The sequence below is a fragment of the Gambusia affinis genome, linkage group LG21 (genome assembly GCF_019740435.1).
Source record: "Gambusia affinis linkage group LG21, SWU_Gaff_1.0, whole genome shotgun sequence".
Taxonomy (NCBI): Eukaryota; Metazoa; Chordata; class Actinopteri; order Cyprinodontiformes; family Poeciliidae; genus Gambusia; species Gambusia affinis.
In genome coordinates, this window is record NC_057888.1 from 8,543,450 (window position 1) to 8,557,335 (window position 13,886).

Sequence of the window (13,886 nt, forward strand, 5' to 3'; positions counted from 1 at the left end):
CGAGAAAGATCAGTTTCTTGTTATTCATAATACAGTTTTACGTGTTAAGAGGTCTTGGGTTGGATTTTGGTTACATTTGCGGACAAACTCAAAAGTGATAGATGCTCAACGGTGTCCTGCCAACTTCAAAATGGTATCTTGATGAAATAAATACACAATACATCAGAGGGAGCCAGCGACTAGTTACGTTTATAAGAATCACTTTTTTGGGGAATGGGAAATACTTGTATTTTTTTTATTTTTAATTAAGTATTATGAAGTACCATATAATTTGTGTCAAATTTCTAAATACTCTCCTCATTGCAAATAGCTTCACTAAGCACTTTGAAATGCTTTGCTGCTGAAATGTGCTATACAAATAAAATTTGATTTGATTTGACTAATAAAAGAAACAAACATATTTTAACTAAAAATGCACCAGATGCCAACATAAACTGTAGGTTTATGTTAAAGCATAGCTTCTCGTCTGTACACAAGCGTCATTGTTCTAATATTCTGTCTGCTGTGCCATTTAGAAGTAAAGTGACTATAAGATCAACACCATACATTGTCATTAGACGTATTTTAGCCTATTCATACTTATATATCACCTGTTGTCTCAGTTTTACATAGAAAATTTTGTTTAGAAAATTGTTTCTCCTGCTTAAAATGTGCTCTTTTTTTCATTTTAGTCTATAGAATACCAATATTTACACATAACTTATTTTTGTGTGTCTGATTGCATCATTACAAAATATCAAATCAGACTTTATGATCATACTCAGTACTTAAGTGGCCTGCTTTTACCAAATACTTGTTTACTCTAGTTGAATAATTTCTTGGACTTCTTACTTTTACTTGAACTAAATTATGTTGAAGTAGTGCTAATCTTACTTGAGTGCAACTTTGGGGAACTCTGCCCACCTCTCGAGATTTATACAATACTGCTAAAGTTATTGTGTCATTTCTAAATTACAACTCCTGAAAATGTTAGAACTTCATCTAAATTCCCACTTCACATCAAATCCACAGATAAAAGTTTGGTTGTGAGATATAGAAGTCTTTATTTGAACTTGTGTTGCATAGAACTAATAAACAATAAATTCAAATTGTAAAACAAATTCTTCTTTTTAAAAGTCAATTCCATTTATTTGTTGTGTAATCAGTCTATGTTGATTTAGCCCAAATGAGTCACAAAAGGCCAAAATTAATATGGCGTCTTACGTATGAGAAATTCCTACTGTAAGAAATATGTTGTTATTTTTGATGAGTTTTAAAAATAACAAAAACTTAGCAAAAAGCGGTTGGGCACACTTTCTTCAATGGGATGTTGTTGATAGCGAATAAATAATGGTTAAATAGTATTATAGTAATATCGTGTTGTGGAAATTCAATTTGAAATGTAATTATTAAAAATATTTATTGCTTTCTAATCACTTCTAGTCAAGATTTGGGGAGCTACTGTGAAAGGTCCAGCAAGCCACTTCCCACAAAACCTAATAAAATGTAATGCTCTGTGAATAAAAAGTAATAAATAAATAAATAAATAAATAAATAAATAAATAAATAAATAAATAAATAAATAAATAAATAAATACATTTTTAATGAAAGAAAATGTAAACAGTAAAATTAAGTGAGTTTCTTGTTCCTTAATTGTAGGACGTAGCATTGTTGTTGCCTTCAGAAACATTTGGATCATATTTTAGTTAGTTAGTTAGTTAGTTAGTTAGTTAGTTAGTTGGTTAGTTAGTTAGTTAGTTAGTTAGTTAGTTAGTTAGTTAGTTAGTTAGTTAGTTAGTTAGTTAGTTAGTTAGTTAGTTAGTTAGTTAGTTAGTTAGTTAGTTAGTTAGTTAGTTAGTTAGTTAGTTAGTTAGTAACTCCATCACGTTGGGTTATTAGTTACAGTTGAACTGAGAAAAGGCCTTTAGTTTAAACCCTGAAACCTGAAAATATCAGCCAAAGAGATGTGCTTAAAGAGAGAGAGAGCGAGATTAAATGAGAATGATTAGCAGTTAATGTTTCCAAAACCATTTTCCGACATTTTAGAAATGTATCCACTTTGGGGCCAGTTGGGGCGAACATATTTATTGCGTTAAAAGAGACAGAGCAGCTCCCACTTAATTCAGCACAGGTAATTAATATATAAACTCCTCCGATTTGTCACGTTGATTTGTATTTTAGTTAATTGTGGACGTAATTACGGGGCAAATTAACAGCTTTCAGGAAAGAAAAAGGCTTCTGCAGGTCCGGCTCCATCTTTGGCCGCCTTATTAATTTCTCTCTCGTTTAAAGATGTGATGAGAAGGGGCGATAAATCTGGGTGATCGGTCGGGGCCAATAGTAAATGGCCCCATATTTCACCGCTGCCTTAATAGAAATATTCATGTGGGGGCCCTTAATGAAATTAAACCTGTATGCCGATGAAGACTCTGGCTGGTAAATGAGGCTGATACAATGCGTTTAACTTAATTTCCTGTTTCGTTTCTTTATGAAAATATCCAGAGCTGCAGATTTAACCATATAACTCCCAGCTCGTTTTAATTCTTCCAAAGTGCCCAAAACCTGTTTGAGAACAAAGAAAACTAAATCTGAATGCAACATCAGTCATTTTTGACATAAGTTATATTGTTAAATTTATACACCTGCTTGGAAGATATACTGCGAATTTCAGGTTCTGCACTCCCCGCCACCACCTTCCGGCATTTTTTTTTTCAGCTTTCCTTGCAGGCCCGTGTGATGACGTCCCAGCACCCGCATCAATCTCCCAGTTATCATTCTGTAATTGGTCATGATCATCAGGGTCCGCAATTAAACGGCGATCCTTTACTAGAAAACTCCTGGCTGACTTGTTGATTTCCCCCGAGCAAATAAACGTCCCGGGGAGCGAGCGTCACTGATGAATCGACAAAAACAAATCAGCTTTATTGGGAGACAAGTTAAGGGCAACAGGGTGTCAATAATTCTCGTTTTCGACCTCCCCTTCCATTAGGTTTAAGTGGCTTATTCAGACCGAATCCGTCCGTCTGCTCGTCATGATTTGGACTCTTTTGTCTTCATTTTATTTATACATTTCTATCTGTCTGTCTGTCTGTCTGTCTGTCTGTCTGTCTGTCTGTCTGTCTGTCTGTCTGTCTGTCTGTCTGTCTGTCTGTCTATCTATCTATCTATCTATCTATCTATCTATCTATCTATCTATCTATCTATCTATCTATCTATCTATCTATCTATCTATCTATCTATCTATCTATCTATCTATCTATAGTCATTTTTTCTGTGTATTAGCAAAACTCTTTTTTATTCTATTGTTATCGTCTGACATTTTGTTCATAATATTTGCAAATGCACAATTAACAGTTCACTGATAATGTTTGGATATATTGCACATGCTGTACATCTGCCAGCTTCTGACTGTGGAAGTGACAGAAGGGAGGCTTTTACTTAAATTTCCCTGTAGGCCTCTCGTGCACACATTGTTTCCATTCCTCTCATGTGTTGGCGTTCTTCACATTATAGAAATTAAAGAAGTTGGGACGGACAACCTTAAGCATTAACATTTATAGGTGTCATTAACAAAGAGTCTAATTTGATCAATTTTAATGGAAAAGGAGACTTATGATAAAATGACTTTTAATAAAAGTAAAAAACAAACAAACAAAATAAACAAACAAACAAGCAAAAACAACACAACTGCCCACACATACAAGTGGTGGAAAATATATATTTTTTTCTTTTCACCACACACTGCTCGCTGCTCCCTTTAAATGCGTTGTGCTGGATGTGTCCCCATGAACCTGCTCTGCAGGAAAGTGCATGACCAAGTAGAGACAAAACAAATCAAATCACAATGCGGGGCCAGCAGGCAAAGACCTGAACAATCAGCCTGGGAGGACCGCAAATTATGATTAGAACAAAAATTGTTTCTAGACTGTGGGAAGACACAAAAGCCATGGAATATCTGCCTCCCATATCAATAACTAGCGTTTCCGTTTGTTACTGATTTATGTCTAATTTAACAATAATCTATTCAAATTTGAGCTCAACTAAAAATATCAGATCAATATTCTCTAATTAGAATTGATCTAAACCGAAATTAAAGGCAGCACTTGCTTACTTGAACTTCACCAGAGAAAACTAAGATGAAGAACAACTGTCCAATAACGAGTAAAGAGTTACAATATTGAAAGGCCTTTTGAACCCTTCACCACCAACTTTTAAGGATTTAATTCTAAAAAGAAAAAAAAATACTGAGTCGAAGTCATATAAAACTTGTCTTATTTTATTTTTATTAATATAAAAAGGCTGCGTTAAACATTTAACAGCACTGTAGGCTGTGAAATATGTTACTGTTTGTTTTAAAGCAGAATTTCGGATTTATTGCGTTGTTTATTTAACCATTTCATTAGAAGAGGAGTTTTCTGAACTTCGTTGGCCACAGGTATATCTCTTCAAATCGAATAAAAATATCATCAAGTCAACATGTGATTTATTATTAATTGTTTACCCAAAGTGAGCATATTTAAAGTTGCTGCTTATTTGAATTATATCTAACGTAATAAAATGGCTATTTGGTTATTTGCAGGACTAGTAAAACTAAAAAGATAATAATAATAATAATAATAATAATAATAATAATAATAATAATAATAATAATAAAAATATTTTATTATATAAAAAAAACACACACACCACACATAAATTCACTATTGGAAAAAGTCATGACTGAGTTTATTTGAAATCATCATTTTTCGCTGCCATTAAACCAATCGTGGCGTAAATATTGTTGCCATCATATTGGTGCACGGTCATTAGGGCAGGAGGCGGTGTTGAGTCCGCTGAGTGTATCCGGTAGGACAGCCCCCTGACTCACGCTGCACCAATCGCCTCCATCTGACCGGGATTAAGTGTCAAACTGCGCTCTTCTCTCACACTTCGGAGAACATCATCAACTTCTGAAAGGTGAGGGAAAACAGGGTTGATTTCTTCTCCAGTTCATCGGCCGCAGAGGCTACCAGGACGGCCGACCCAATGGAGAAATCCAAAAACTTTCGCATCGACGCGCTTCTGGCAGTCGATACACCAAAGGCGCAGACTTCACCGCTGGCACTTGTGACTTCTCTGTCCTCTTCCTCCGCATCTTCCTCCTCCATCCCGTCGTCTGGGAGCGGAGCTGCCCCGGACCTCACAGCAGCCGCCGAATCGTTACGCGCCGAGACGCCGCCGTCTCCGCCGAGGATTTCCACCTGCGGGCTGATTCCCAAACCGGGGTTTCTGAACAGCGCGCACGGCATGGTGGGACTACACCCGCAGAGCAGCGCGGGGATCCCGGCGCAGGCCCTCTACGGTCATCCCATGTACACATACTCCGCCGCTGCGCTCACGGGCCAACACCCAGCACTGTCCTACTCCTATCCGCACGGCTCGCATCACCACCACACCAGCGACCCCATTAAACTGACAGCCAGCACCTTCCAGCTGGATCACTGGCTGCGAGTGTCCACAGCTGGGATGATGCTGCCAAAGATGTCCGATTTTAATGGTGAGTTGCAGAATTTTCTCACCCTTCCTTTCCAATTAAGACTAGGGGGGAGATTTTTATTTGTATGTAAAGTTTAAAACTATAACACAGAAAGGGAAAAAAAAAACATTTAAAGAAAAAAAAATTCCATAATAAAGTTAAAGCAAAATGCCTTAAATAAGGTTCAAAGGAATGTGCAAATTGCTGTGCCAAATAAAAACAGAACTTTTAGTGGAAATAAGCAGATTTAAGTAGTAGAAATGATAAATGCTGAATTCGTTTCATTCTATTTACTAAAATATAATGAAGAAAAAATGTGGCGTAATAAGATGCGTTAAAACAGCAGCCGCATCTTTTTAAATTATACAAGTTTATTTTGAAATAAATATCAAAGCTCACATTTTCCACCAGATTGTACCGTCTCGATGATGAGAAACACAATTTCTCCAACGCTGTCATGCAACGTTGGTTTTTCTGCAGAGGAACTAAAATGGACAGATAATGGACAGTGGGGAAAGTGGCAGAGGAGTGTGAAAGCCACAGCCGACACGCGATCTGCTCAGCAGATACTGGCTTTTTTGTTTCTGTTCACTTTAGCGGTTTTGTTCAAAATTAAGAGGGCAGGAACTTTATCTGCGTTCATATGCGGAACTATAATTTTTGACCGCATGGAATCTTGCTTTGAGAACTAGACTCAATATCAACAGCGGAAACATCTGCCAAGAACATTTCTACAATGAGACCAATTTAATTATTCTTAAGGATTTTTACACAGAAAACAACACATCTTTGTTCATTGTTTTGTCTCGCAGCTCAGACGCAGTCAAACCTGCTCGGAAAGTGCAGAAGACCCAGGACAGCGTTCACCAGTCAGCAGCTGCTGGAGCTGGAGCATCAGTTCAAACTGAACAAGTATCTGTCGCGACCAAAGCGCTTCGAGGTGGCCACGTCGCTCATGCTCACCGAAACTCAGGTATCCCTCAGTCCGGCACATCTTATTTAGCGATTGCGCGATACATAATAAAGGCAAACAACTAGGGAATGAGGACCTGCCTTGCTCTCAGAAATAAAACATTACACGCCACAACACTTGAAAACATACACGCTAACAGTTTTTTTTTAAGTTTATGCATTCAATTTATTCAATTTCTTGAATAAAGCAGAACTCTTTCTTTCTACCATGCACTTCTAAAACAGTTGATCAAATAGTAACAATTAAATTCTTTTAATTCCACTTTACAACAAAGTTTAGCCAATTTTTTTTTTATTTAAAAATGCCAATGGAATTAAATCAAACTAAATTAATTTATTTCATTTTTGATTTCTCAAATGAATTAATTAAGTTTTAATTATTTGGTTTCAAATTAGCCTGGTATTTCGACACAACAGACCATATTTTAAATTTATGTCATTAATCAAAAGGGGAAACCACATTCACACAACTGGCCACCCATAGAACCAGGATAAATGCATTTATGTCACATTTCTCAATTCAGAATTGTCTTCATTAAGATAAAAAGCTGCACCTTCATACTGATTAATACCAGATGCATTGCATTAGACACCAAATATACACTTTCACAGCTGGAGTCATTGGAGCACACGGCGTTTTTAACACCCTCACAGTTTCTTTCACTAAATTATGCTTGTTTTCCGTGTTAAAAAAGAAACAAGAAAAGTACTTGGTTTCTGATTAAGGCATAAAAAGCTACTATTGTAATGAACATATTGCATGTGAACACTTTCCCTGGCGACCACAGCTAAGAAGACTTGCCAAGGAAGCTGTGTTATTTCTGGGCAGGTTCAAGCCAACCTGCAAAGTGTAGCTTGCTGGCAAGTTTAACTTCAGCATTGTTGCAAAAATAGTTTAAGATGAATGCAGACCTTTAAAATCTATTTTAAACTATAGCATTGTGTTAAACTTTTCCCCTGAAAACTACAGCTGGATATGCCATTAGGCAACGACTGCTACAAGGTTACAAAGTTCAGCTTGCCTGTACAGCATTAAGCTGAAAGCAAAATTCTCAATCCCTTTAATGCTCTATATGACATTGCTGGGGCCGTAAGCAGCTCCTTCAGTAGCAAACTGATAGACCCACTTAAAGAAAGGAAAGATACAGCAGGTGATTCATACAAACTGCGGTCAGACAACTTGTTGATAAATTTGTACTTCTTGTTAACACTAATGTCTCTGTTACCTCTCATCTAAGCAGTTATTATTGCATTGACACTGGACCATATGTCATAAGTCATGTCTTATACATTTTTATAACAGGTGCAATATTACAGCTTTAAAAAAATTATACATTGTGAAGTGTTTCATTTCTTTTAGATTGCTTCAATTGTTTTTCATTGTGATTTGTTTATCATTTGTAACTTTGTTGTTGTGATGTGGGGGATTGATGAAATGTATGTATTTATTGCTTAGCGCTGTTGCAATAAAACGGATATAAACCTTTAAATTCTACTTTATCAGAAATAAACTTCTCCTTTGAACTCCAACTAAGAAACGCTGTTCATTTACAATGACCTCCTCAAAGTAAATGGATTTCACTGGAAATTTGGCTTTAGCACTAGCGCTGTTGTTAAGCTAGCTAAGGCTGGATAAAAATTTTTATTCTTGCTCCAATACAAAATTCCTTCAACTACAAGTCTTGTGACGGTTGTTAACCATCATTCCAGTTAATCAATTCAATTATAATTTAATTCTAATAAACAAATTAGCAAATGACAATTACAGTTGATTAAAACAACTCCTGCAGTTAATTTATAACGCAAAGATTTGAAACAAGTTTGTTACCAAAGCAGAAGCTTATGTTTAAATGTGACAATTGTTGAACATTTTATTTACACACAAATGTACTCAATTCGAATTTAGGTACATAATTTCAATAGCTAATATTTATGACTCTTTAAAATTCTTTTAGCACAGTTCCACAATCAAAGCTTAATTTTTAGGTCTAGTTTTTCCATTTGATCAAACAGATCCTTTTTCTCAAAAGATGTGGTAGACGGCTTTATACCAACATCTTTTCAACTTTCAACCACATTTACATTTGGTTTATGAGGTACTGGAATCTTTTCAACAAATTGAAAGATGGCATTATGCATTTTACAGCAACTAAAATGCATAATGCCTAATGGCATATCCATTTTACAGAAAAGCCCAGTTTATAATGACTTTACTCAGTGACTATTATATCATAATTTTTAAACCCACAAAAACAGAGTAAATTACACTTTGGCATTGTTTTAGTTGTCTAAAAAACTAAGTGTTTTAATCCAATTAATGAAAAACCATTTAAACACAGTTTTGGTGTACATTTTAATCAGCACATTTGATTAGACTTCATGTGAGATTCAACTGATGATTCATCAACTGCCAAACATAATTAATTATATTTATTTTAAGCTAAATAACAAAGACAATTTTACTCATATGTTACCAAAAACAACAAAGACACATCTGTTTGTTGCTATGGTATAAAACATTAGTGAAGTTAAGAAGTTTAATTTTCCTTCAAGTTTGATATCACTATTAGCACTTTTGGCAGCTGAAACAGGATACAGAAAGTAATTTTTGCTAAAAGCACATTCTATCCAAACCAGAGATTTTAACAATACTTAACCTTTTACTGTTATTATACTGTCAGATTATATTAACTTATTAGCCTTACTGTCCCTTGATAAACACAACTCATGAAAAACAAGAAGAACTGTTCACTGCACTGATCAAATTGTTAAGGTAATATTTGGTACCCAAAAAACCCAAACAAAACACACACAAAAATGAACAAGCCTTAATGCTGTTAGAATTTAGCATCATTACATTACAAAGTCAAATGTTCAATTGAGAGTTAAATAATTTTGATGAGTTATACACCTTAATAGTAGAACAGATAAGAATATAGCCAGAACAAATGTTTTTTTCACCTTTAACTTCTCAATTTCACTTCTTTGGATGGAAGGAAGGAAGGAAGGAAGGATGGACAGATGGATGGATAGATTGATGGATGGATGGATGTCTTCTCTATGTCTATTGTAAGAGATTTTGCTCAGATACAAGGAATTCTCCAAATTTCCATTTTGTCAGATACAGCAGCATTACTAAAAAGCCCCCCAGGAGTAGCCCATTCTTAACATAGCTGTGTTTAATTCAGACAGGGTGCCTATAGAAAGCTTTTAAAAGGATGGCTAAATGGGGACCATTTTTTAACTTTGGAATGACACACCAAAACCAATAACTATGAAGAAATTTAAGAAATTTTAATATGCCATAGTCATAAATCCAGATGAGTCAAGATGTTGACAATTGGAGTTTTAAAAATATGTTTCCATTGTTTATTTTGGCTCATTTTAATTGCTTTATATTATTTGGTTTTAGAAAGGGGCTCACCAGCACCCCCGTGGTGGAATCTCAGATTACTGTCATTGTAGGATGATTCTTCAACACATTCTCACACCCGACTCGTCATATATTGACGAGTTGGGACGCCGTCTGACCATGCGTCACATATTGACGCGAAGGGTATACCCTTCGCGTCAATATGTGACGACTTGGGCAGGTTCCTTCACCGTAAAATTTTGACGATTTTGACGATTTTTGAAGGTCGCATGTTTTACATGGATTATTTACGCGAATGGTCCTCGCAAACACTGCCGACACTTCAAAACCCAAAAATTGGTTAGGTTTAGGGCAAAAATTACGGTAAGGCATCAGGTAAAACCCTTCGCGTCACATATTGACGCGAAAGGGGTACCCCTCGCGTCAATATGTGACGAGGACGGAAGTCCCATGCGTCAATATATGACGAGTTGGGAGTGAGAGTGGGTTGGATTCTTAAACCCCAGATTAAATATAACAACTGAAAGAGGCCAGTTGAATCAACTCATTGTGATTTTGATTTATTGATTAATAAAATATTAAGTAAAAAAATAAATAAAATAAAAATACAATGAATCAGATTTTGAAAGTTTTTATGAAAATCCCCCGGACACTAAACTCAGCAAGGGCCGTGTTAGGTGGATTGGTGACTTTTACGCATATTTTGCATAGTCATTAAATACTTTTGAGCAGTAAAGGTTAAAAAGAAGTGACACGACCAGTTGGGTAATTATAGCATTTTTAAAGAACAAAGTTTGAAAGAAAGAGAAAATCTAGTTAGTTTAGTAATCATAAAACGATAAAATGATTAACCCTTTACCTTGCATACATTGTTATTATGGTTAGCCAACCCTTGCTTTAACCTAGAAAAACTAACTTAGAGATTTGACATTTTGATTTATATTTTAAGTCTATAAAAGTCATTCTTGGTAGTCTTATATGATGAACTCTAATCACATTTGAACTATTTTAGGAATCTATTGCTATCTTTACAACCATGTGTTTATTTAATCATTTTACAGCAGTTACTAAACAGTTCAGCTGGATAAACCTGAGATAAAATGGCATAATTTTTGAATGTTAGGTAATTTTGTAGATTTTATAAATAAGTCCATTAAATGTTGGTGTTTTTTTTTTTTCTTTCAACCTGAAAAATGTAACTGCTTAGCGGAAAGATGATTTTACGCACCTTTGTTTGCTATACTTTTGGAATCCTGTTTTTGATATACACAAAGGAGTGACATTTAAAATAAGACCTGCTTTTATATATGATTATTTTTCATTTTTTAATAATTATTATAAGATGCACTGTTTTCACTTACAATCTCGCTACGTGGATGTGGAAACGATGGTGACGAGTGCTATTTTTTCTTTTTCTCAATTTCACTTAGTGGAGAAATAAGATATTTTTTCTTGGCTTTGAAAATGACAAAAAACACTATTACAGAGAGAAGTGACGTGAAGTAAGAAGTAAATGGAAATCTATAAAAAGAACCCGAGAACAATGATGTCCAATAACCTTTTTGACGCTTCTGTTAGATGAACTATCGACTCCTCTTCTCCTCAGGTGAAAATCTGGTTCCAGAACAGACGCATGAAATGGAAGAGGAGCAAAAAGGCCAAAGAGCAGGCCGCCCAGGAGGCCGAGAAGCAGAAAGGCACCAACAAGAGCGGCCAGGAGAAATCAGACGGACTTGAACAGTCAGATTATCACAGCAAGACGGACTCAAAAAACGGCAGAATAAGAGACTTCAGAGACAGCGACGACGACGAAGGAGACAGTTTCTTGTACAACTCGTCGGACTGCTCTTCGGACGAGGAGCGCAATCACAACAGCGACGCCAGTCCGCACCCTTAACTGAGCTGACCTTCAGCTGATTGACTTTGGGAAGTTTCATTGTAAAAAAGAAAAAATAATGCAGATGCATGTAATTCAAGAATTTTCCTGTACGAAATTCACAAAAATGACGCTGATGTTGAAAAAAGAAGCAATAAATCAAAAGACCTGCATTTTATTTAGGCTATGCTCATTGCGCACCCACATAGACACTGCATGAAGCCTAGAGTGGGTTAGAATTGGCGAAATTCTGCGGTTTGTTTGGTTTGTCCGGGAAAAGAAGTCATAAAACAACATTATTCACAGCAATATGGCAAATGAAACGGAAAATATTTTTCTATAAAGTATTTATACAATAAATCGCTCATAGAAAAAAAAATGCATGCTAAAAATAATTGTTTGACAGTTACCTCCCTGCAAATAATGTAAAATAGAATGTTCTTTTAAACTTAAAATTAAAATCAGGTAATGCTTCGGCGTATTCTTTTTTTCCGCTTCTTTTCGGAGACACAGAGGCTCATTCATGATTTACAGGGAGTGTTTGAGTCCTGTGTTCCCTCTCTTTGCTCTGACAGCTCGGGTCATGGGAATCACTGTTAATAGCGCTGTCGGATCTGTGCAAACGGGCAGTGAGAGCAAACAGCGAGCAGGCAGTCAGACAGAGGAAACATTTCACACCACACCGACAATAGGCTTGTATTAATATATCCTTTAAAAAGCAGGAAAACATAGATGCAGCTGGATTGTTTAATGTAGACTAGGATTTTAAGGTATGATATGTAGCTATAATCTGTGATATCGGTTTAAAACTTAGTTTGTAAATGTAAGAATAAAAAAAAAAAACAAACAAACAAAAAACATATGCGTGTCCAATTTAGAGATATTTTCCAGTGGCCTCATATTGTAATTGAGTGCACAGAAGATTTGGGTCGATGACATCACAAGAGGCATAAGAATCGCTGATCAGGCATTATTAAGAATATTTATGGCACAGGAGTTACTATTATTAAGTAGTAAAGGGTTTAACTTTACATGTTAGTGCTAGAGTTTGACTCTTATGAAAACAATGCAATGATGGAGAACACCCTGAACAGAAAAGCTGACGCTAACACTGACTACTGTTGGGTACAGGAAACAAGTAAACATGTCTGAATCAGAAATTTCAGCATGAATGTGATTATAATAGAATAAAAACAACAGAAAAGCACCAGAGGAATCAATGACAATTGTGGTCAGTTAGCTTTTGTGAAAGATTGTTTTTGGAAGTGTGCATTTTAGCTTCATTTAATGGTGATTTACAACTAAACAAAATAAATGAGCTGACCATGATGTTGCTTCATAGATAATAAATTATCCCTAAAGATTGTTTGGTTGATTTCACAAAAACAAAATCTAGCAAGTAGGTTCAAAATATGAACCGATGTTATTGTCTGAAAAGGTTCATTTTAGACTTTTGTCAACTTTTAATACGACTTTACAGTGAACTCCTGATATGTTGGTGCAATGCAGCAGACTGAAAAAATGTTGTGTTCCTGCAATAATCACTGTTAATCGACAGCAACACTGGAGATATTTTTGCACCATTTATACCAGGTTTACCGAGTAATCTGTTGAGCTGTTTGCTTTAGCAGGCAAACTTAAAGTTCAGCTTAGGGTCAGCAGGTAAAAATCAAGCTGTAGTGAACTTACAGATCTGTTTTTAACAGTGCTTCACTATAACACTGTTTTTCTCAACAAAAAAATATTGCACTAAAAATTGATGCACATAAACATCAATTTTTAAACATCAATTCATTCCCCCTAAACTTAATGTATTTTATTCATTGACATAAATTTGAGGGTTATTGTGAAGAAAAAGTATAAGACATTTTTTAAATTATATAAATATACTTGTGCTTCAAGTTTTCTGTAGGATTTCTTGCGGGGTTTAACTGTATTTTCCATTAACATTGACCAGCTTTGACTTCAACCCTGAAAAACACCCATCCCCACAACATGATGGTGCCAGCACTGTGCTTTACAGTAGGAAAGGGGTATCCAGGGTTACTTAGTGACAGTTCTTTGCAAGAGACATAACTTACTAATTTTGTGACTTCTCAAGTCAACTGTTGTATGTTTGTTTAAATTAGAGGTACCAAAATAAATCTGGTCTGAAAACTATAAATTCTTC

General features: G+C 35.5%; 1 protein-coding gene across 1 annotated transcript; it reads left to right on the forward strand.

Annotated features, from left to right (window-relative positions):
* The first annotated feature begins 4,948 nt into the window (after window positions 1–4,948).
* On the forward strand, window positions 4,949–13,882 carry mnx1 (motor neuron and pancreas homeobox 1). The gene is made up of 3 exons (XM_044104349.1): window positions 4,949–5,516; window positions 6,308–6,468; window positions 11,447–13,882. The coding sequence occupies exons 1-3, from the start codon at window positions 5,006–5,008 to the stop codon at window positions 11,735–11,737; spliced, it is 963 nt and encodes a 320-aa protein (XP_043960284.1). The 5' UTR covers window positions 4,949–5,005; the 3' UTR covers window positions 11,738–13,882.
* Window positions 13,883–13,886: the final 4 nt, after the last annotated feature.

Bases quoted from the DNA above. Each gene is read 5' to 3' on its own strand.
- mnx1 (XM_044104349.1), top strand. From the start codon at position 5,006: ATGGAGAAATCCAAAAACTTTCGCATCGACGCGCTTCTGGCAGTCGAT. The intron at 5,517-6,307 runs GTGAGTTGCAGA...TTTGTCTCGCAG, and splicing joins AAAGATGTCCGATTTTAATG to CTCAGACGCAGTCAAACCTG. The intron at 6,469-11,446 runs GTATCCCTCAGT...TCTTCTCCTCAG, and splicing joins TCATGCTCACCGAAACTCAG to GTGAAAATCTGGTTCCAGAA.